Source organism: Protopterus annectens, chromosome 6.part0 (assembly GCF_019279795.1).
Source record: "Protopterus annectens isolate FY-2018-M chromosome 6.part0, PAN1.0, whole genome shotgun sequence".
Lineage (NCBI taxonomy): Eukaryota > Metazoa > Chordata > Ceratodontiformes > Protopteridae > Protopterus > Protopterus annectens.
The window spans coordinates 1,708,287,287-1,708,309,113 of record NC_056737.1 but is presented as its reverse complement, the minus strand read 5'-3'; the positions used below and the strand labels follow the sequence as shown (position 1 = coordinate 1,708,309,113).

General features: G+C 43.0%; 1 protein-coding gene across 2 annotated transcripts in view; it reads left to right on the top strand.

The window, feature by feature from the left end:
* NOP58 (NOP58 ribonucleoprotein) overlaps positions 1-21,827 on the top strand; it is a 581,042-nt gene that overhangs the window by 37,843 nt on the left and 521,372 nt on the right. For both annotated transcript variants that reach the window (XM_044075099.1, XM_044075098.1), the window contains one exon: positions 5,560-5,636. In XM_044075099.1, the coding sequence (XP_043931034.1) occupies positions 5,560-5,636 (77 nt within the window). The remainder of the gene's footprint in view (positions 1-5,559; positions 5,637-21,827) is intronic.

Below are 21,827 nucleotides of genomic sequence, written 5' to 3'. Positions count from 1 at the left end.
TGTAGCTTACTACAGATCACCTACCATGTCCCAGGACTCCCATTCCGAGTTTCTGGAAACACTGGGAAACCTAAAGGTCCTACCAAACGCCCTAATATTGGGTGATTTCAATTACCCAAACATTAACTGGGAGAACTACTCAAGTACTAACTCCCTTGCCCAACATTTCCTAGAATTTATAAACTCGAACGCCGTGGTTCAGCTGGTCAACACTCCCACCAGAGGTGACAACATATTGGACCTGGTCATCACCAATATGGGTGACTTGTTTTCCACACCAGAGGTCAACCTCTCGCTGGTTAGATCTGACCATAAACAAATCCCTTTGGATGTCCACATTCCACCCCCACCCCAGGACAAGAAAACCACTGTGAAAAACTTTTCAAACACAAACTTCACGTTACTTAAGACCAAGGTGGAAAGTTTTAAAGCCCTCATGATGAAAAAACTCTGTCCTTTTACTAATGCATTCTACAGGCACCTACAAGAATGCATGGATCATGCCATTCCAAGCAAAACCAAGACTCACTCCTCCAAGAAAAGAAAACCAGTCTGGTGGACTCCTGCCATAAACAAGCTATACAATAGAAGGAGGAAACTAGTACAGAAAAAAGTAAAATCCCAAGAAGGGAAGACGTCCCAGATCAGTATCAGCAAGAAACTATGATCCCTCATAAAATCATCCAAGGCAAGCTTTAAAAGAAAAATTGCCAAGGACTCCAAAGATAACCACAAGGCATTCTTTAGCTATGTCAAGAATCTAAGTGGCAATGCTCAGATCTGCTCTGAATTGGGGCAGAATGGCACAAAGTACACTGAACCCACTGATATTGCCTAAACACACTGTTCAAACTCAGCCTCTCCACAGGCTAATTACCCATAGAGTGGCACACAGCAACGGTTAATCCGCTCCACAAAGGTGGAGCCACAACAGACCCCACGAACTATCGCCCTATAAGCCTGACTAGCTTGGTCTGCAAAGCTATGGAACACATAATCATGGAACTCATTAACAGACACATTGGGAACCTCCAAACAATGGACCCTACCCAGTTCGGCTTTAAGAGCAGATCATGCCTCCTAAACCTGCTGGACGACTTTGAGACAGTTACCAAGGCTATAGACGAGGGAAAGTTGGTACACACAGCCTACCTAGACCTCGCTAATGCCTTCAACACCAATTCCCCATTCTGGTATTGGACAAGCTCACCAGCCTGAACATAAATCCCTACGTCACAAGATGGGTTGCCAACTGTCCTACGGGCAGAACCCATATGGTGAGAGTTGTGGGAGCTAGGTCTGACTCTAAACATGTTACAAGTGGCATTCCCCAGGGCTCAGTCCTAGGACCCCTCCTGTTCAGCATATACTTCTCAGATGGACAGGCAAGCACAGGAGGACTGTGGCTGACCAAGTTCGCAGACTAGTGCAAACTAGGGGCTATAATTGACTCTCCGGCTGACACAGACATCCTCCAAAAGGGTCTCATTGAGATGGATAGCTGGTGTCAAAATCCTGGCCTCAAGCTAAATGCCAAAAAGTGCATAGTCATCCCCTTTGGAAAAAACAAAGTACACACAAACTACCACATAGGTGGTAGTCCCCTAAATACGGAAGACATAATAAGGGATCTGGGGACCCAAGTTAGATGGTAATCTCACCTTTGATAATCACATTGCCAAAATGGTTAGAAAAGCCTTCTACGTGGCCCACCTAATCACAAAAGGGTTTGCGCATCCAGATCAAAAGAGGTCATTGTGCCCCTCCTACTCATCACTCGTCAGACCCATCATAGAGTACATCGCCCCATTTGGGATGTACCTTACAAGACACCTGCAACAGCTGAAAAGACCGCAGAAGTACCTCTCCAAGTGGATCACTGGCCTTAAACAGATACCCTGTGCAACTCTACTAAAGAAACTCCAGCTGTACTCGGTTGTATACCGCCTACTCAGAGGTGATCTCTGCCTGACATACAAGGCCATGTCAAACCCAGAATTGATGGACATGCTCCACCTAAAGAAAACCTTATCCTCTCGAGCCACACGCTCTAGGGATCTAAACCTCGCCACAACAATAAATAGGACTTGCTGGAGAGAGAGAGAGTCCTGTCCCAGACACTTCCCATGCTTTGGAACAAGATCCCAGTCTACATTAGGCAGAGCTCCTTGCTAACACACTCTCTTCAAAAGAAACCTTGACGAGTGGATGGGAAACAAAGTTTACCCTGGGGATCACTTCAGTGGCTCTGCTGGACAGAGTCATAGAGAACTAATCTAAGGGGGAGGTGAAAGCCAGCACATTCTGGCTATGCTTATAAATGGCTTTGGGCAGATAGCCTAGTTACCTACCTATGAACATATGTTGCACAGGAATTGGGATTTCTTTAGATGTAGCATTTCTAACAGAGCTGGGTGCTTTGTATGTCAAGCAGAGATCGCCTCTAAGTAGGCGATATGAGACAGAGAATAGTTGGAGTTTTTTGAGTCTGTCCATATAGGACAAGTGTTTAAGGCCTAGGATCCTTTTTGTGAGGTACTTTTGTGGCCTCTCCAGTTGTTGCAGGTGTCTAGTGAGGTACATGCCAAATGGGGGATTGTACTCTGATTGGCCTAATGAGGGAAGAGTAGAGGGAGACTATGACCTCTCTCTTCCTGGATGCAAAACCCTTAGTAATGAGATGTGCTGCATAGAAGGACTTTCTGACCACAGTGGCAATGTGGTCAGTTGAGAGGTTGCTGTCAACCTGTCTGCCTATATCTCTTATAACGCCTTCTATGTTCAGTGGACTACCGTCAATGTGGTAATTCATGGGAACCAGGTTTTTCCCAAAGGGGATGACACTTTTTTTGGCATTGAGCTTAAGGCCATGGTTCTGACAGCAGTCGTTAGTCTCTGTGAGGCTTTTCTGTAGGATGTCAGCATCACTTGGGGAGTTAATGATAGCTCCCAACTTGCAATATTCTGCGAACTTTGTCAGCCGGAGTCCCTTCGTATTGGCCTGGATTTCTGAGCAGTAGATACTAAACAGGAGAGCACCCAGGGTTCCCAGGACCGAACCCTGTGGGACTCAGTCTGACTTAGAACCCACAATGTTAAAGTAGCTGATTCTATCTGAGAGTCAGTTTGCAACCCACCTAGTGATGTAGGGGTTGATGCCTAGCTTACTGAGTTTTTCTATGATTTCTGAGTGGGGAATGGCATCAAAGGCCTTGCCCAGATCAAGGTAGGCTGTATGAACCACCTTGTCTTCATCCACCGCTCTGGCGACTGACTCAAAGAAGTCAACCAACTTGAGCAGGCATGATCTACCCTTCACAAAACCAAACTGTGTGGGATCTAGAGTTTGGAGATTCCCTATATCCTTGTTTATTAGGTCCATGATGATGTGTTCCATAGCTTTGCATATTAGACTCGTTCGGCTAATGGGGCGATAGTTCCCAGGGTCTGTAGTCGCTCCTCCTTTGTGGAGAGGGATGACTGTAGCAGTGCGCCATTCAGTAGGGACAAAACCTGAGGTGATGCTGTGACTGAACAGGGCACACAGGTGAGGTGCCAATTCATTCTGTGGTTCATGTAGAACATAGCCAGGGATATTTTTGGGTCCCATAGAATGTGTATTCTTAGCCTTGGACAGTGCTGTTTTAACCTGTGTAGCAGTAATACTGCATGTCTGGCAATCTACTGGTATTGTGATTGGTCCTTTTGGGGGGGGGTAAAGTTGGCACTGAATCTGTCAGCCCGTATATTGGCAATATGTGTTGGCTCGGTATAGGTGTTGCCCAGATTTGCTATGGAGATTCTTTAGATAACTATAGAAGGTCTTGTCGTTGTCTTTTATTATCTGCTGCAATTCTGTTTTCATAGCTAGCTTTAGAGGATTTGATGAAGGGATCTCAACTTTTTGTTGAGGCTGATAAGGGAGTTTTTCCAGTCTTGGGACTTCACCTTATTCCTTATCAGTTTCCTCCTTCTGTTGAGGTTATGGCAGGGAACCACCAGATTGGCTCCCCCCCCCCCCCCTTTTTTTTTTTTTTTTTTTGGGAGGAGAGGTATTTGGTTCTATTGGGTATGGCGAGATCCATGCATTTGTGTTCGTACAGTGCATTGGTGTAAGATTCCGACGGTCATGCAACTATTCTCCATTTGCATGGGTGCCGGGAAGTTGGCCACCTCTGTTTTTAGGAGCCCAAAGTTAGCTTTGGAGAAGTTTTTCATGGTGGTTATCTTTGCGGGGGGTGGGGGGTAGATTTCCAAGGTGATTTAGTTTATGGTGGGAGGAGTTGACTATTTGTAGAGCAACAGTTGCCCATGTTAGTAATGACCAGGTCAAGTTTGTTGCTACCTCTAGTGGGGGTAAAAACGAGCTGGTCCAGGGCATTGGAATTAATTAATTCCAGGAAACGGACTAGTGTATTGGTACACGAGTAGTTTTCCCATTTAATGGAGGGGTAGTTGAAGTTGCCCAGTATGGCAGTGTTAGGTTGGATCCTAATATTGTCCAGGGTGCTTAAGAACATGGAGTGTGAGTCTTGGGACATGGTTTGGGACCTGTAGCAGGCTACAACCTGAATTCTTGTCTTACCCAGTGTTAGCTGCACCAGAAGTATCTCGGATGCGTTATGTTGGTCTACCAGTCTTGAGGTGTGCGCTTCTTTTATGAATATGGAAACACCACCGCCTTTGGAGCTTCCGTCCAAGATCTGGGGCCAAGAGGTGTGGAATGAGTTATAACCTGGTAGTGCAGGGGTGCTTTCTGCTGCCTTGAACCAGATCTCTATTACAACACAAATGTCGATGTTCTCCATTTTAAGGAGTGCTTCGAGCGAGTGCATTTTGAGAATTAGACTTGTAGTGTTGAGCAGCATGACCCTCAGATTGCATTTATTTGTAGCTGTTATGGTGGCAATTTGTTCTTTGGAACACCGTCTAAAAAGGCACTTTAGGGGTGGCCAGAGCCTTGGCCAGCATCCAAAAGCCCAGGGGTGACTGATGCAGGCCATCTCTGGCAAAGTATCTAGGTCCGTCAGTCATGTCCTCCCAGGCCGAGAGATACTGGATCCCCTTAGAATGACACCAGAAACTTAGCCAGTTGTTGAAATTGATCATTTTCTGCTTGTACTGTGGTATCATTCTGGGTGATGGTAGGATGCTGATCAGGGCTAGGTCCATGCCCACATGTGCTAAATAATCTAAGAGTTTCTCCATGTCTCTCTTCATGTAGTTCAGGGAGGTAACATTTGAGGGCTGTCGTAGAAAGTTTTTGGAAACTGATTTTTGAGTTGACCTAGAGAGCATGGAAATAAGTTCCTATTGATGTATCCTGCTGTGCCTGTCATTTCACAGGTAGGAGCATGTTGAATACCAAACTTTAGTAGTGTGTTCACGAGCAGCAGATCCCTCTGACTCATTTGCTCCTTTTCTGGATTTCTTTATGCCTAGTTTTTTACTGTTGAAGAAACAGATTTAAAACGGAGTGTTAATGTACTAGCTCTTTTGTTAGTTTTAAAAGCGGTGTGTTACAAAGCATAATTTAAGATGTTTTCTTTTCTTTTTCAGGTACTGGATGAGAGAAAGCTGCATGAAGTTGAGAACATATGGAAAGAATTTGAAACTCCTGAAAAAGCAAATAAAGTGTAAGAAATTTATTCTGCGTAACGTCTGCAATGTTTTAATCCTAACTTTTTCTTTCATCTTGTGCATGTTTTTATTTGACCATATAGAGGTAAAGCATACTTTTTATTTTTGTTTTTTGTGTACCATGAAAGTTAGACTGAGTAATGCCCATTTGTAGTGGAGGCCCAAGGAGGAAAGCTCCTTTTGTTTACATTGCATTGTACTTGGTTCCAGTTAAACACAGAGTAAGAGGGACTATGTGTAACTTAGTGGTTTGTACAGGCAGCAGTTATGTATACAAATTTGTCGTTTCAGTGAAAGGTTGAGAGTATTCTATTTAAGCAGAGTATTTGAAGAGTGTTGTACAGTGAGCAAAAAGTCTTCACCTGGTGATGAGCATGTGCAGGACCAGGATTGGTTGATGGTTTTTAAGCAGTGGTTTAGAACTATTGAGTTTGTTGCAGAGTTTTATTTGTGTCTGGATACTGTTCCACAATTTAGCAGTGTATTGGGAGTAGAGCGAGTCACCTGTAGCATTATTTGACTTGTTTGTGAGTAGTAAGAATCTGTTACTAGAACGGAGGTCCCTTGCTGGACAGTAGGGCATTAATGCATTTTGTAGTAAAGGACATTTTTCTGGATGATGAATTAAGTTTGTATGTTATAGGTAGCTGTGCAGTTCAAACCAGTTTAATTGCTTTAAGCTATGACAGTGAGTGGGTCCTACGAGGGAGAGTTGTTTAGAATGTAGTTTCTGAAGCATTTCCATATTCCTCTGTCGTCTCAGTGTACACCGTTATGTTTCAAGTGTTTTTTTACACCTTCCGTAGGAACATAAGGACACTGCTGAATTATTGGGTGCAAATGCCTCACGTACACTAGTCATTGAAACCATGTTTCTTTCTCAGTTGCATTTTTCCTGTAAAGTTGTGCATGACTGAGATAGGGGTATGTTTGAGGTTTACAGGCACTCACTATACCCAGGGCCAACTTTGTTTTTAAGAAGAAAGGTTGTGCTGTGGTAATTGCAGGGTGTGATGAGTTCACACCTAATTTCAGATGTCTCTCCATTTCACTGTTGCAGTATTTCTTCTGGTAGGGATCCCCTGCCAGGGGTGGCCCAATGTCCGGCCAGTATACCAAAGCCTTTAGGTTGCTAAGGGCACACTGTACGTCGCATGTATGCTCCCTGCATACAGCATAGGACATAAAGGTGAAGTTGGACGCACCATCCTAAGTGCCCGTTGCAGTTTTGTTTATCAGTTTTCCTTTGTTTTTGTTGCTTGTGGGGTTCATGTCATCCCAGAAAGGGTAAATGCCAGTGCGGGAGACAGATAAAGGTGGTCACAAGCAGTGCTTCCCATGACCATATGTCCTGTTCTATTTGCCAGGCTAAGGTCTACAAGGCTGGTGTCCCTTTCAAGAAGAAACCAAAAACTAAACCCGGTTCTCCTGCTCCTAAGGACCCTCAGAGTGAATGGCAGAATTTGTCAGGATTTGTTTAATGCCCTTATGGCTTTGAAGCCTTCTCAAGGGGTTTCTGTTTCAGCTCCCCCTTGTTCTTCTTCTCTTCTTAAGAGGCCTAGGGAACAAGATTCCTCTGAGGAGGGCTCTCCTTTTGAGTAGATTTCCTTTGGGGACACATTTCTCAGAGTTATGGAATTTTTCAAATGGGATTGTGCCCAGGTGTTTGAGGCTCATAAGAGGTATTTTGAGCTCCTGCAGACGGATAGTCCTAGACCTTCTGCTGTTCCTCCTGTTCCGGCTGCCTTGTTTGGATGTCTTTACTACTGCATCTCAGGCTTCTGATTCCCAGCCCCCTATCCCCCAAAAACCTGATGGGTTTTATAAGGTGACTGATATTTGCAAGTTCCTTTAGGTTCCCATCTGCTGGTACCTGTGGTGTCTGTGGCATCTGACAAATCATCAAAGTTACTGCATTCTACAAAGTTGCTTCCCTGTAATAGACAGAGGAAAGTATAGAAAGACTGGGTATAAAGGTATATATCTCTCTGTTACCTTTGCTTTTAGAGCTGTCAATTATGAGACCCATAAGACAAAATGTGTTTTGGCTCTTCTGTCTCATGCCTGTCTAGTTATTTCTGACCTTAACTCTGAACGGAAGACTTCTGCTCTGTCCTTGTTAATGACTTCTTAGATGTCTCCCCATTCTATTAAATGCAGCTATGAATGCAGCAGATGCTTCTAGGGCTTCTGCTTTTGGTTCTGTGCCAAGGATATATTACTGGCTTTGGCCTTCAACCTTTGCCTGATATTAAGGCTAAGTTGATGGATGCTCCTCTGGATAACCAGCATTTGTTTGGTGGTGCTGCTGCTGATGACCCGTTTGTCTCCACAGGAAAAGGGCAAGGCCTTACAGGATCTTAAACATTTTTGTTTAACTTGTACGTAAATTTTAAAGGAATTACCCTAATAAGCCGGCCTTTATTTTATATGCAGTCTTGCCCTCCTCGCAGAGGTAAGAAAGGTGATAGGAGGGCTCCTCCTGCTAAGGCTACCCAGACCCCTTCAGCTCAGGTGTCCTTTTTCCTGACAAACCAGGTGTGTCTGACTATCCTGTTCTTCACAGCCACATTCCTCTTCGTCTTTCCCTATCCCTTCCTGTTTGGTTAAAGAGTACTCCATATTCCTGGGTTATTTCCATCCTTCACCAAGGGTACTACATAGTATGAATCTCTTCCCTGTTTCTTGCACATACCTCAGCTTCCACAGCAACAGTTAGCCTTTTTTCCAGAGATGCTTCAGGGTCTCTTGGTTTCTCAAAGGGTGAATGGGTTTTATTCCTTAAAGTTCTTGGTCCCCAGGAAAGCGGGCACTTGAAGTCCCATTCTGGATCTCTCTCACCTAAAGGGTGGGAGGATGGCATAATGGTTAAGGTGTTTACCGTATAGATACAAGGTGCAGAGTTTGATTCTCACACAAGGAAGTTGGCTGGGCTCAAAATGGCCTACAAGGGCAGTTAGCCTAGTACTAATCTATGAACACCTTTTTGAAGGTCCCATCCTTTTGGATGTTATCACTTCAGACCTTGTTTCCTCTGCTGCTTCCTCAGAATTTTCTAGTTTCTTTGGACCTCAAGAATGGTTATCTGCATATCCCTGTTCACCCCCTTTTTCGGGAAGTCTTTACATTTCTCTGTTGCTTCCTGGCATTTTCAGTTCTCTGCTTTGGCCTTTGTACTGCCCCAGAGGTATTCACCAAATGCCTTGCTCCTGTGATTGCTTTGTGCAGGCTAAGGGGGTTACAGGTCTTAAACGACTTGCTTTTTCAGGTCGTCTCTCCAGAGATTCTGTTGCAGCATCTTCACTTTGCTATTTGTCTCCTGCAAATCCTGGGGTTCCCCTGTAAATTTGCATGTTTTTCCTGACTCCTTCATGTTGTTTTTCTGGGTTGCAGGATCCAGACTGTTCCAAAGGTGGCATCCCTGCCACCTCCTGAGACCTTGACTCCCATTGCCTTTTTTCAATCCCTCCTTCTTCTGGCCTCTGTCACGGCTAGGGAGTTTGAGAGCTCTGGGCTTCATGGCCTCCACCATTCCTATACTCTGTCTAGCCAAATTCCACATGAGAAATCTCTGCAGTGGTTTCTGAAGTCAGTTTGGCTTCAGCACTCTCATACTCTAGACTTCCTAGTCCCTCCTCATTATGTCTCAAGCTGGAATTTCAGTGGCTAATTTGACAGTTGTCACTCAATCCAGGGCTTCCTTTCGACCTCCACTCCCCTCTCGAGAGTTGTTCATAAAAGCTTCAGACATTGGATGGGGGGTTTCCTTCGGCTCTCTGAAAGTGTAGGGCCTCTGCTCACCTCAACAAAAAAACACATCAGTGTCAGAGATGAGCGCTCTTTTGTTGGCTCTTCAAGTGTTCCATACTCCCTTTCACTACAGGGCCCCTCAAGGTACTGACAGACTATCACAGTGATGTGGTTTGTCAGCAAGTAAGTGGGGACAAGGTCTTCACTTTTGCAAGGTTAGCACTTCAAGTGTAGGAGTTAGCAATTCAGTGTCAAGTGACGCTTCAGGCAGTTTTACATTCCTTGAGAACAGAACATTGTGGCAGACTCTCTGAGCAGGTCCATGTCACAATCTCATGAGTGGATGCTTCACAGGGATGTGTTTCAAGGATCTACTGTGAAAGGTCCAATTACTGCAATAGTGAATTGCATGTGATAAAGACGAAAATCCTGAATATTGAGAAAATTGAAATTTCAAATAGAGTTTCATCATATCTAAAAGTTATACATAAAGTAAAGACAAGCTGATCATGTTGATGCCTATCCCTTTAAAGATCTCTACTACATGCTTTAGTAACATGGACGTTACGTTTAACGCTTCAGGGACTGCAGACTGTCTGTTCCCACAATATCACAAAAAAGTAAGGAAATAATGCATGTTGACCAGTATGGTTACCACTTTACAAAAAGCATTATGGGTTAAAAAACATTGGGGCTTGTAAGTATAAATGTGTCTACATTGGGGCTTGTAAGTATAAATGTGTCTATAAATGGTAAGAGAGAGTAGTTACTATATCTGTAGAGAATGGTAAACATTTGCAGAAAAACTGTGAATGTAGTACGATAGAGTTTTAGAATCCTATAGCAATTTTGCTGAAGATGGAAAAAATTTGATTACTACACTGCGAGTTATTAAATTTTGTGTTGGAGCACTTGAACTTAAAAATTACAACAAAATGTTTTTCTTTTCCAAAGGGTGCACATTTACTTTGATTGCATACTGCATTGGTGGAGAGAGAAAAATGTGCAGCTTACATTTTGATGTTGTGAACGTCTGTATTTTAAAGTTTGATTGTTGTAAATATTCGGGATTTTTGTCTATCATATGCAGTTTGCAATGATGGTAATTCAGTCATTCAAAGTAGATCTGTCTCTGGGCATTGTTCACCAGTGGGATACTCCTAAAATAGATGCATTTGCCTCCCCCCTGAACATACGTATTTTTGTGCCAGAGCCCAATGTCCTCTGGCCTGGAAGGTGGACTCTCTCTCTCTTGGAAGGGGGTATTTCTGTATGCCTTCCTCATTCCAAAAGTCCTGTTCAGGATAAAGCAAGCTGCTTACAAAATCTTGTTGGTGACTCTGCAATCATTACCAGTTACCTTACAGGGTGGACCTACTCGCACGAGACAAGGGATCTATCATCCATCCCCACTTGTCCAGTCTTCAGTTGATACTGTGGGTGATATGATTTTGATTCTGCATAGAGATATTTCTACTGAGGACATGCTTCGGGTTATACAGGAGACCAGGAAACCCACTACTAGGAAATCCTACTTGCAAAAATTTTTGTTTTATTTATTTATTTCCAGTTTGATAACCGGGGAGGTCCACTGGGCCCAGAGGGCCTGTTTTCCGTGGAGGCCCGGGGAGAAAAGCTCCGTATTACATACAGTTAAAACAAACATACATTTATGTAATTATACATACAATTATAAAATGTTTTAGAAAAGAAAGTATCATTATATATGGTGTACCAATTTGAAGGGGAGCACAAAAAAAGGGAGAAAAAGTAGGGAGGAAAGTAACCGAGAGAAGGGAGAGAGAGCTATGTACAGTATTTACGTCTGGACATTCTTTAGATTTCAGACCATGGAAGTTGTGGGGAAGAAAGGAAAGAAAAAAAATAGCCAGAGCATGAGGGAGTAAATGTATAAGTGATATTAGGAGGGGATAGGTAGGCAGCAGAAAGTAAGGAAGAAAAAGTAGGGAGAAAAGTAACGGAGAGAGGGGAGAGAGAGCTATGTTCAATATTTACATTTGGGCATTCTTTAGATTTCTGACCAAGGCAGGTGTAGGGAAAGAAAAGAAAACAAATAGCATGTGCATGAGATAGTAAATGTATAGGTGATATTAGAAGGAGTTAGGTAGGAAGAATGCAATTACATTTCCAGTTTTGGGAGAGGTGGGAGTGGAGCAGGGATTTGAAGAGTTCTAAGCTTGAAGTGATTGGTAGCAAGGGAGGGAGGGAGTTCCATTTTTTGGCTAGAGAATAGGAAAGGAGAAACTGGCCAGGGGGACGTTTTGGTTTATATACAGAAAGAAGATTTTGTTGGGCAGATCTAAGGGGTCTGTTTGGAGTGTAGAATTGTAAGATATTAGTAAGAGCAGGGCATGCAGTAGGTTTAAAGATTATTTTGTGGGCTGTAGTAAGCTGTAGGTAGACAAGGTGGTTAGGAAGCTCAAGCCGCTTTAGTATATTAAGAGAGGTGCAATGATGGGAGGAGTGTTTAGATTTAGTAGCAAATTTAGCAATTTTGTTGTAGCAGCTTTCTAGTTTTGAGGAGATGGTAATAGAAAGATTGGTTAGAAGTGGAGTACTGTACAGTAGTGAAGGGAGTAAATAAGTAGAAGCTAGAGTTTGCCTTGTAGATGGAGAGAGAAAGTGAGCATTTCTATATAACATACCTAGCTTCTGATGGGGTTTTTTTTATGTTAAGTTGGACGTGTGTATCGAATTTCAGGTGTTCATCGATAGTGACCCCAAGAAGTTTAGCAAAGGGGACAACTTCTATAGAGGAGTTGGCGTGGCTGAAGATATTGAAGGATTGCTTGTCAGTTTTTGAGGGAGAGAAGAGAAGGATTTTGGATTTATTGGCATTAAGTGAGAGATGGTTTTGAAGCATCCAGTGCTCGGTAGTTGTAAAGGCCAATTCGTTTTTTGTCTGGAGCTACATGAGACTAGGAGCAGAGCAGACTAAAGTGGAGTCATCTGCATATTGCACTATTTTAGTGTTAGGAATGGCGGTGTGAAAGTCATTGACAAATATATTAAAGAGCATAGGTCCTAGTATGGACCCCTGGGGAACCCCCGGTGGGGGTAGGAAGGAAAGTAGAGATACCGGTTTGCCATTTCACGGCCTGGGATCTGTTAGAGAGATAACTGTGGAACCAGTTAAGGCAATTTTGAGAGAGAGGAGGTTATATGTTTTGTCTTTTTCATAACCTTTCAAAAACTTCCACACACAGCATGGAGAGAAGTAAGTCGTTTGATGCTAGAGTTGACCAATTACTAGTCAAATGAGTTAAGTCTTTTTCATAATCTGAATTGGATCCAGTTTCTGTGGATGTTCCTTTGGTTCGCTTGTGTGAAATACTCAATGCTGGGTTGGCATAGTCTTCTGTTAAGGCCTACTTGTCACTTGTTCTACTTGTCTGTCTTTAGTACCCCTTTTTAGCATCTAGATTTGAGGCCAAACCGTTTCTTAAAGGCAGCCTTCATATTAGACCTCCCAGGAAGCCTGTCCCTCCTCCTTGGGACCGCAATTTTCTTTTGGAGAAATTGCCTTGGGCTTTTGAGCCTGGGGCTTCCGCTTCCTTGGAGCATTGGTCTTGGAAGACTGTTCTGTTGGCCTGTATTTCTGCCAGATGGCTGTCTTTGGATAAGACCAAAGTTTTTTTGCAGATCTCATCAGCTTTTTGTTTCCTTTCATCCTAGATCTTCAGAGTTGTCTGTGTCCAAGGAGCAGTTTTTTTTTTTTTTTTTTTTTTTTTTACTCTTTACATGACAAGAGCCTTCCTTCTGTTAAGTTCATTCTTCTAGGGCTGTGGCTACTTATAGTATAGTACTAGGCTATCTGCCCTGGGGCATTTGTAAGCCTAGCCATAGTGATGTGGCATTTGCCACCCCATGAAATGGTACAAAAATGTACAGAATAAATTTAGAATACTGTGTCTAGTAGTGACACAATGAAGGTCCCCTTATATAATAGAATTAGTTTACTGTGCCCCTGTCTAGCAGTGACACAGATGTGACCCCTGGGGTAAACTTACGATCTCCCATCCACTCATCAAGATTTTTCTTGAAGAGAGTCAGTGAGGGGCTCTGCCTAATACGAACTGGGATCTTGTTCCAAAGCATGGGAAGCCTCTGGGTTATGAATCTATCCCTCCAGCATGTCCTATTCATACTTGTGCCGAGGTTTAAGTCTTTAGCTCTCGTGGTCCTGATGGACTTGGATTTTTTGAGGTGGAACATGTCCATCAGATCCTGATTGGACATGGCCTTGTACGTCAGGCAGAGATCACCTCTGAGCAGGCGGTATGATACTGAATAGAGCTGAAGTTTCTTTAGTCTGGCAGAATAAGACATATGTTGGAGACCCTTGATCCTCTTGGTGAGGTACTTTTGTGGTCTCTCCAGCTGTTGCAAATGCCGGGTGAGGTACATAACAAATGGGGCATTGTACTCAATCATGGGTCTGATGAGGGAGGAATATAGGGGTACAATGACATCCTTGGATCTGGATGTGAATCCCTTCATGATGAGGTGTGCAAGGTACAATGTTTTTCTAACCACTTTGGCAACGTGGGTATCAAATGAGAGGTCGCTGTCTACTTGGGTCCCCAGGTCTCTGATTACTTTTTCAGTACTCAGTGGGTTGCTGTCTGTGATAATTTGTGGGTACTTTGTTTTTCCCAAAGGGGATAACTGTACATTTTTTGGCATTTAGTTTAAGGCCGTGACTCCGGCACCAGTTGTCCGTTTCTGTGAGGCCTTTTTGTAGGATGTGTGTGTCTGCTGGTGTATCGACTATGGCGCCTAGTTTGCAGTCATCTGCAAACTTTGTCAGCCACAGCCCTCCCGTGTTTGCTTTAACATCTGAGAAATAAATGCCGAGCAAGAGGGGTCCCAGGACAGATCCCTGTGGGACACCACTTGTGACTGGCTTTGAGTCTGACATTGCTCCAGCGATGGTTTACATTTAAGCTGTTGAGCTTATCTATGATGCCTGAGTGGGGTATTGTGTCTAAGGCCTTAGCCAAGTCCAGGTATGCTGTATGGACTGCTTTGCCCTCGTCAATGGCTCTAGTGACTGTTTCGAAAAAGTCAACCAGGTTTAAAAGGCAGGATCTGCCCTTTACAAAGCCGAACTGGGTGGGGTCAATTGTCTGTAGGTCCCCTATGTCTCTGTTTATGAGTTCCATAGTGATTCTTTCCATAGCTTTGCAGACCAGGCTGGTTAAGCTTATGGGGCGGTAGTTTTTGGGGTCTGTAGAGGCACCCCCCCTTGTGGAGTGGGACCACTGTTGCTGTACGCCAGTGTTCAGGTACATATCCCGAAGTAAGGCTAAGGTTAAATAGCATTTTTATGTGTGGGTTTCGCTCCTCTTGGAGTTCACGTAACACGCAACCCGGGATACCATCAGGTCCCATTGATGCTGTGTGTTTTGCTTTGTTTAGGATGGTTCTCACTTGGACATCTGAGATGACAGGGAGATTACATTCAGCTGGGATAGGTATTTCTTCTTTTGGGGGTGAAGGAGGGGAGAAATTTGCACTGAACCTGTCAGCCAGAATGTTGGCAATATCTGTGGGTTCAGTGTATTTTTTTTTATTGTGAACCAACTCTGAGCATATCTGAGGGTTTCCGCCCAGGTTTCTAACATAGCTGAAGAAGGCTTTGTGGTTATCTTTAGTGTCCTTAGCGATTTTTCTCTCAAAGTTGGCCTTGGATGTTTTTGAGAGAACGTAGTTTTCTGCTAATGTTGATCAGAGATGTCTTCCCTTCATGGGATTTTGCTCTGACGTGCAATAGCTTCCTTTTGTTATACAATTTGTTTATGGCTGAGGTCCACCAGACAGGACGCTTACCTTTGGTGGAGAGGGACTTGGATTTGTTTGGGATTGCATGATCCATGCATTCTTGGAGATGTCCATAGAAAGCATTTGTGAAGGATTCAGCATTGTGGGATGTGGTATCCACTGGCACAGTGGGCTTAAAAAGGATACCATCTCAGTCTTAAGAAGAGTGAAGTCTGCTTTTGAGAAGTTTTTCACTGTGGTCTTTTGTGCTGGGGGTGGTGGTGGGATATGTATATCCAGGGTGATTAGTTTGTGGTCAGATCTCACTAGTGTGGTGTATACTTCCGGTGTGGAGCATTTTGTCCCCATGTTTGTGATGATCAGGTCTAGTATATTATCTCCCCTAGTGGGAGAGGTGACTAATTGTTCCAGTGCATTTGAATTTATGAATTCCAGGAACCTTTGGGCTAGGGTATTAGGGCTAGAATAATGTACCCAATCTATGTTTGGGTAGTTGAAGTCTCCCAGTATGATGGTATTTTGTGATGCATTCATATCCTCCAATGTCTTCAGGAAGGCTGAGTGGAGTTCTTGAGATTGGGAGGGTGGTCTGTAACATGCTACCAGTTGTATAGCAGTTTTGCCTATGGTTAGTTGCACCTGTATGGTCTCTGATGCTTCATGTGTTGCTACTAACCTGGAAGTGTGGGTGTCCTTGATGAATATGGACACTCCCCCTCCCTTTGTGGTTCGGCCCGGGTTTTGGGGCCGAAAGGCATGATACGAAGTATAGCCTGGTAACGCTGGGGTGCTCTCAGGAGCCTTGAACCAGGTTTCAGTTACTGCACCGACGTCTATGTTCTCCATGCTGAGGAGTGCATCAAGTGTCTGCATCTTGAGATTTAGACTTCTGGCGTTGAGCAGCATTACCCTTAGTTTTTTTCCATTATTGTTTTCTAAGGAGGTGGGTTTGTCTTTTGAGCCTTGCCTAAAAAAGGCACTATGGGGGTGGCAAGAGCCTTAGCCAATATCGGGAAGCCCAGTGGTGACAGGTGTAAGCCATCCCTTGCGAAGCAGCGTGGCTTGTCCAACATGTCATCCCAGGCAGACAGACATTGGATCCCCTTAGAATGACACCAGTACTTGAGCCAATTGTTAAAGCTGATCATCTTGTCTTTGTATTGTGGTATCATTCTAGGTGAGGGCAAGATGCTGCTCAGGGTCAGGGTCATACCAGCCTGGGCTACATAATTGGAGAGCTCCTCTGTCTCTTTTCGTGTAGTCCAGGGAGGTACGTCTCAGGTCATTCACACCAGCATGGACAATGACTGAGTCATATTTGTACTTGCTTTGGAGTGACTTGAGTGCGTGTGTTATGTGGCGGATCCTAGCTCCTGATAGACAGCTCACAGTCACCTTCTCCTTGTTCAGCCTGGTCAGCGGGACATCAGTGTGTCTGACTATAGAGTCACCTATTACTAGTGTATCAGGCAAGGTGTTTGGCCTTAAGGGCTGTGATTGGTTGACACACTGATTTATAGAAGTATGTGTTGCATGTGTTTTGTTTTGAGTTAATGGATTTTTGGGTGTCTGCTTTGGGCGCCTCTGTTGTTTTGGTAAGTATTTTATTGGAGCCTCCGAGTATGTCTTCGTGTTTCGTGTTTTTATGTGTTTGGTTTGCAGTTGTGGTAGGTCTATGTGGGACTGGGATTGTTGTGTGTGTGGTTGCCATCTCCTCCTGTCTGGTCATGCCAGCCCTGAGTTGAGAGAGTTCAGCCTCCAGTTTGGCTATATAGTTGCATCTCTCACATGTATTTGTGTTTGTTGGGAGGAGGAGAGGGTTGTCTGTGTACATAAGACAATTGTAGCATTGTCTCAAGATATCCAGATTGACCAGCTGAACTGGAGACTACGCCAGTAATCTACCACTCGACATGCTAGAACTGTATAAGGGAGTGCTGTACTTTTAAGGGAAGTGGATATTCACAGGGGTGGTAAGTAGATGTAGTGCTTTGCTTAGTACGAGAGTGCTTACTTAGTAGAGAAGTATTGAGAACAAGTGCTAGGCTTATAATATAGTAAGTAGTCTGGTTATACTAGGAGTAGAGCTTCCTTAAGGGAAAATTTGAAGAGCAGACTTGGCGGAGCCAGAAAAAGTTTAACCTTGTTTACTATGCGCAAAGCCGTGCAAACGCAGATTTTAAACAGTGAACTACAAAAGAGCTAGAAATGGTCCAAAACAACCAATTACTACAGCTTCTTGTGCTGAGGTCACTTCCTACAGGGACAGGTAGGCTGCTCAAGGCTCCCCACTCCCACTGGTGAGCAAAGAAATTTCCTTCTATCCAAGTAAGGTAATGGACAACACAGGAACTACACCACAGCCCAGAATACAGCAATGCCTGTAAACTGGTCTAAACTAGTCGAGGAAGGCGGGAAAACAAGGATTATTTTTTTTTTTTTGGTAGAAACACACAGAAAATGCAGGAGCAGTGATAAATTAGTTACACTGGCTAGCACACTTTAGTGGGCAGCCTCCGCAGTTAAATTAAACAAACAAACTTTCGAGCAAATTCGACTAAAATGTAACTTTAAGTGCAGATTTTAAAATAATGCAGCAAACTGTTAGTTCAAGCTAGTTCAGGGTAAGCTACAGAAGCTATTCCAAGTGAAAAAAAAGCAAAGATACTTAAATCCAGAAAGTGGTCGCTTTTCTGAGTTCCCTGCTGCTAGGACCACTCTTCTGGTACTTTTTTCTCCCGGGCTTAGATAACAGCTCTCTTCTTGAGGCAGCTGCCTGGACTTCTGTGCATACATTTGCCAAGCACTGTAAGTTTGATGCGATATCCAGGGCTAAAGCTGGATTTGCTAGGGAAATTCTTCATGGATTCCTAAAGGGCTGTATTGGTCTGTCCTCTTCCTCCCTCTCCAATTCCTGAGCTTTTGCATTCTCTCTCATTTCACTGCTGCAGTATTCCTTACAAAAGAAAGGACATAGTACAGTTGTGTAAAATCTTAGCACAATGGTAGATGTCTCTGTTTGTTTATTGTTGCAGTATTCACTCCTTCCCCCTGGTTCTTTTCTCTTCTGGATGTGCCTGGTAGCTCTCTTATCCTTGGACTGGTGTTCCTACTGGGCTCTCAGTTTTGAGGATCGTACATCCTTCACCTTTTATTCCCTACGCTGTACTTGTGGAGCATGTGTGTGATGTATGGCATACCCTTAACAGCTTAAAGGATTTGGTATACTGGCCAAAAGTTGGGCCACCCATAACATGGGATTGCCACTAAGGAGTACTGCATTATGGCAAGATTTTACACACCTGTACTTTCTAAGCCTTTCAAGAATGTTTTTTTCACTTTGATCTGTTTCTATCCCTTACCTGTAGCTTTTTATTTCTGAAACCATCCCTCTGTCTTTCTGAAATGTTTTCCAGCTAACAGCAACAAATGATATAGTTTTAAAAGGTCAAGCTTTACTACCAGACATTCTTGCAGTATAGCAGAGCTTGTCAGTTTCCAGTACATTTTTGTAAATCTCATCTTGCCTACTTTCAACATAGTTTTCTCATTGATTTGCATGCATTCCTAGACCTAGTGTATGCATCACCAAACTAAAACATCCCCTTACTGTAAGGGATGAAGTGTTGCAAGAATTGAAGATAAACCTCCCACAACTGAGAATTGAACGTCCGGGCCTTCACTGAAAATGGGCTTCTGACCCACTAGACAATGTCAATAATTTATAGCCTTGTGTAACAAGGCCAAGCTGGCCATCCGAAGGCACAAAATCATTTACCAGACAGACCGGTCTTACATTTTCCCCACTTAGATGTTGGCCCAACATGAAGAAAATTTCCTTATGACACCCTAGCTACAAATGCTATTCAGTATGACGCAGCAAAAGGTTCCATATAAGATTTCCTTAAAGAATTTATCAATCTTCCCCGAAATTTCTTGCACCCTACGTGTCATGAGTTACCTATTCCACTGCCATTCATCCACCTCTGCCATGTAAAAGCAGACATCCTAAAGAAAGTCTCTCCACGCCACCAAGATCTGACTGCAGGAATCCATTGGTTTATATATCGCTGTAGAGATCACCTTTGTTTTCCTTTCGCCCATGTATAATCTTTGCATAAACATTGACACAAACTTGGAAAATTCTTAAGTAAACCCTTCCCAAAGCAAACCAACCCAAAAGATCACCTTTCACGTCTGTCAATTTTCTGTTCTCCAGCTGTGGTGAAATCTAGAAAAAAAAATGTACACCCAGAACTATCCCTACAACCAGCAGTGCCCCCTACTCTCCTCCCAACTGTGCAGAATCTGATCAAAGTACTTTGGCATTTTGGTTCCTAACCCGTAACGTTCTATGAAACTGATTTAATTTGATCTCATTGAGCACTGTCTTCTAAACAACTTGATGAAACTGGTATCAGAAGAAAAATCCTCACTGACTAGATGGTTCAGAGAGTTAAAAATAGGATCCTTTTGTTCATAATCTGTACCTCTTCTTGTCCTAGAAAATACTAAATGGCTACCCAAAAAAACAAACCTCTAACCTGCCTTTAGGATCCCAGCTTTACAAACTACTCCATTTCTAGACATTTTTATTCCGGCTTCAACAAGGACAACACATGTAGCATGCAGTTCCGGTCTCCTTTCCACTTCTCTGCTCATCTCCCACAATTACTGAAGGTTGGCTCACTTCAGAAACTAATGTAACTATTGTATATTACATTTCATTTGTTGTGCTGTCAGCAGAGTGCATTTATTTTTCCCACTGGCAGGGAAGGGCAATGACTTCCCTAAGTGGTTTTAAAACCTTTTTTCATTCTGCATGTTTTACGTTTTAATTATGCAAAAACACAATAAGAGATGCAAGGAGACAGGCTGACCCCATTGTGAGAGAAGCAGACTAACAATTTCTTTCAAAAAACTGCCAGCTAGCTAAAATCCAACATTCTGGAACAGTACAAAATTTCAAAACTGACTACTAATTTTTTTTAAGTAATAATAGTTTGATCGTAGTCACCTAAAGAACTATGCTTTATTCCTGTATAGGTGCCATCACCCACTGACGAGACTTCAGCTTTATCTGTGGAAAATACTTACTTGGGCAAACAAGTTGTGCGTGTGCGCGCGTGTATAATAGTCCGCAGGGGAAACTGGTGGTACTTTAGCGTCAAAGTTGCAGGCTGAGCCTTGTCAAAAGAACCGCAAACTGTAGCCAGTCACAATTTTAAGACCTCAAAATAATCAACCACTTGAGTTATTTAGAAATCAGTCAGGAAAAACACTTCTGGATCACAAGGTGTCCAAATCGAAGCTTCAACAAAAAATAGAACAAAATGAAGCAGCCAAACTGGATTGAAATTTTCTTTACTAGATTCTTCTGGTACCTCGGCCTTCGCCTTCACATGGCTGCTTCATTTTGTTCTGTTTTTTATTTAGAAATCAGTACTGTATTGAAAAATAAAAGAATTAAATGGGATGAAAAGCACCAATTGTTTTATGTTTTCGATGCCCAAAAATGTATCCGTTTTCCCTGTGGGTTAATGTTTTTCCTTAAGTGTAGGAGACTGCTTGCCTTCTAAGACAAACTTTTGTGCCTCACTACAAGGGTCTGTTCTTTCATATTTATACATATGCACACTGTGTGTATGCATATATGCACACACTATGCGTGGGTGTGTGTATGTATATAAATGTGGGTGCTGGCAAAATCGGTCGTGTGAAGATGACGTATGCTTAGTTGATCTAAGCAGAGGATAGGTGTAAGAGAGTGCACAGTTCCCAAGGTTGGGAAATTTGCCTTTACCGTCGTTAACATGGGGGGGGGGGGTCTGCAAAAAAATTTTTGATTTAATTTTAAAAGTAGATGTTGCATAAGTCGAGGCTGTTTCCCCAGTGCATGCTTAGTAGTATGTAGACTACAGTATTTTTGACAACGGTCAATATTTTGCAGTCTACCTCTGATGCTTTTAGATAGTGTGCCATATGTGTTCAAAAATGTAAATTCGCGACACTCCCCACCCCTGCCGCCAAGAGGGCTGTGGTTAATTCACCCCAAAACCAAAGGCAGAATCCATAAAAATCAAATGAGGAAATGGCTGGTGAACAGCTTATAACCCAAGAAAACCACCATAAAGAATTAAATAATGAGAAGGGGAAAAAATGGTAAAAAATCAAGCAGTCTAAACCAGTCCCGGAACACTAGTCAAAATTTAAGGGAAAAATCAAAACTCTACCACGCACCCATGAGACTGGTGCAGAATTACAAAAAAAAAAAAAGGTACAAGTAATTTTAATTAGTATTGAATATTCTTTGTGGTTAGCCTACCATGAGCCACCCCGTACTCTCTCTCTAATCATGTTTATGGATATTTTTCAATCTTGATTCATGACTGTATGTGAAATATATTTTTCCTTCGATTTTTGAAGCTGTTTTTAAAAAGATAATCTGATGAAGTCTAGCTCTGTCATACAGGGTAAAGGCCGAGTTCTTTTGGTGATAAGTCTGGTTGAATTTTTTTTATTTTAAAACTTTGTCAGTTACTTTTGAAGTTTAGGACTGCATTTACCTGTTAATGAATGCTGCATTTTAGCTAAGAAGTGAAGACAGCCTGCTACTGTCTTGCAGGGGTCAG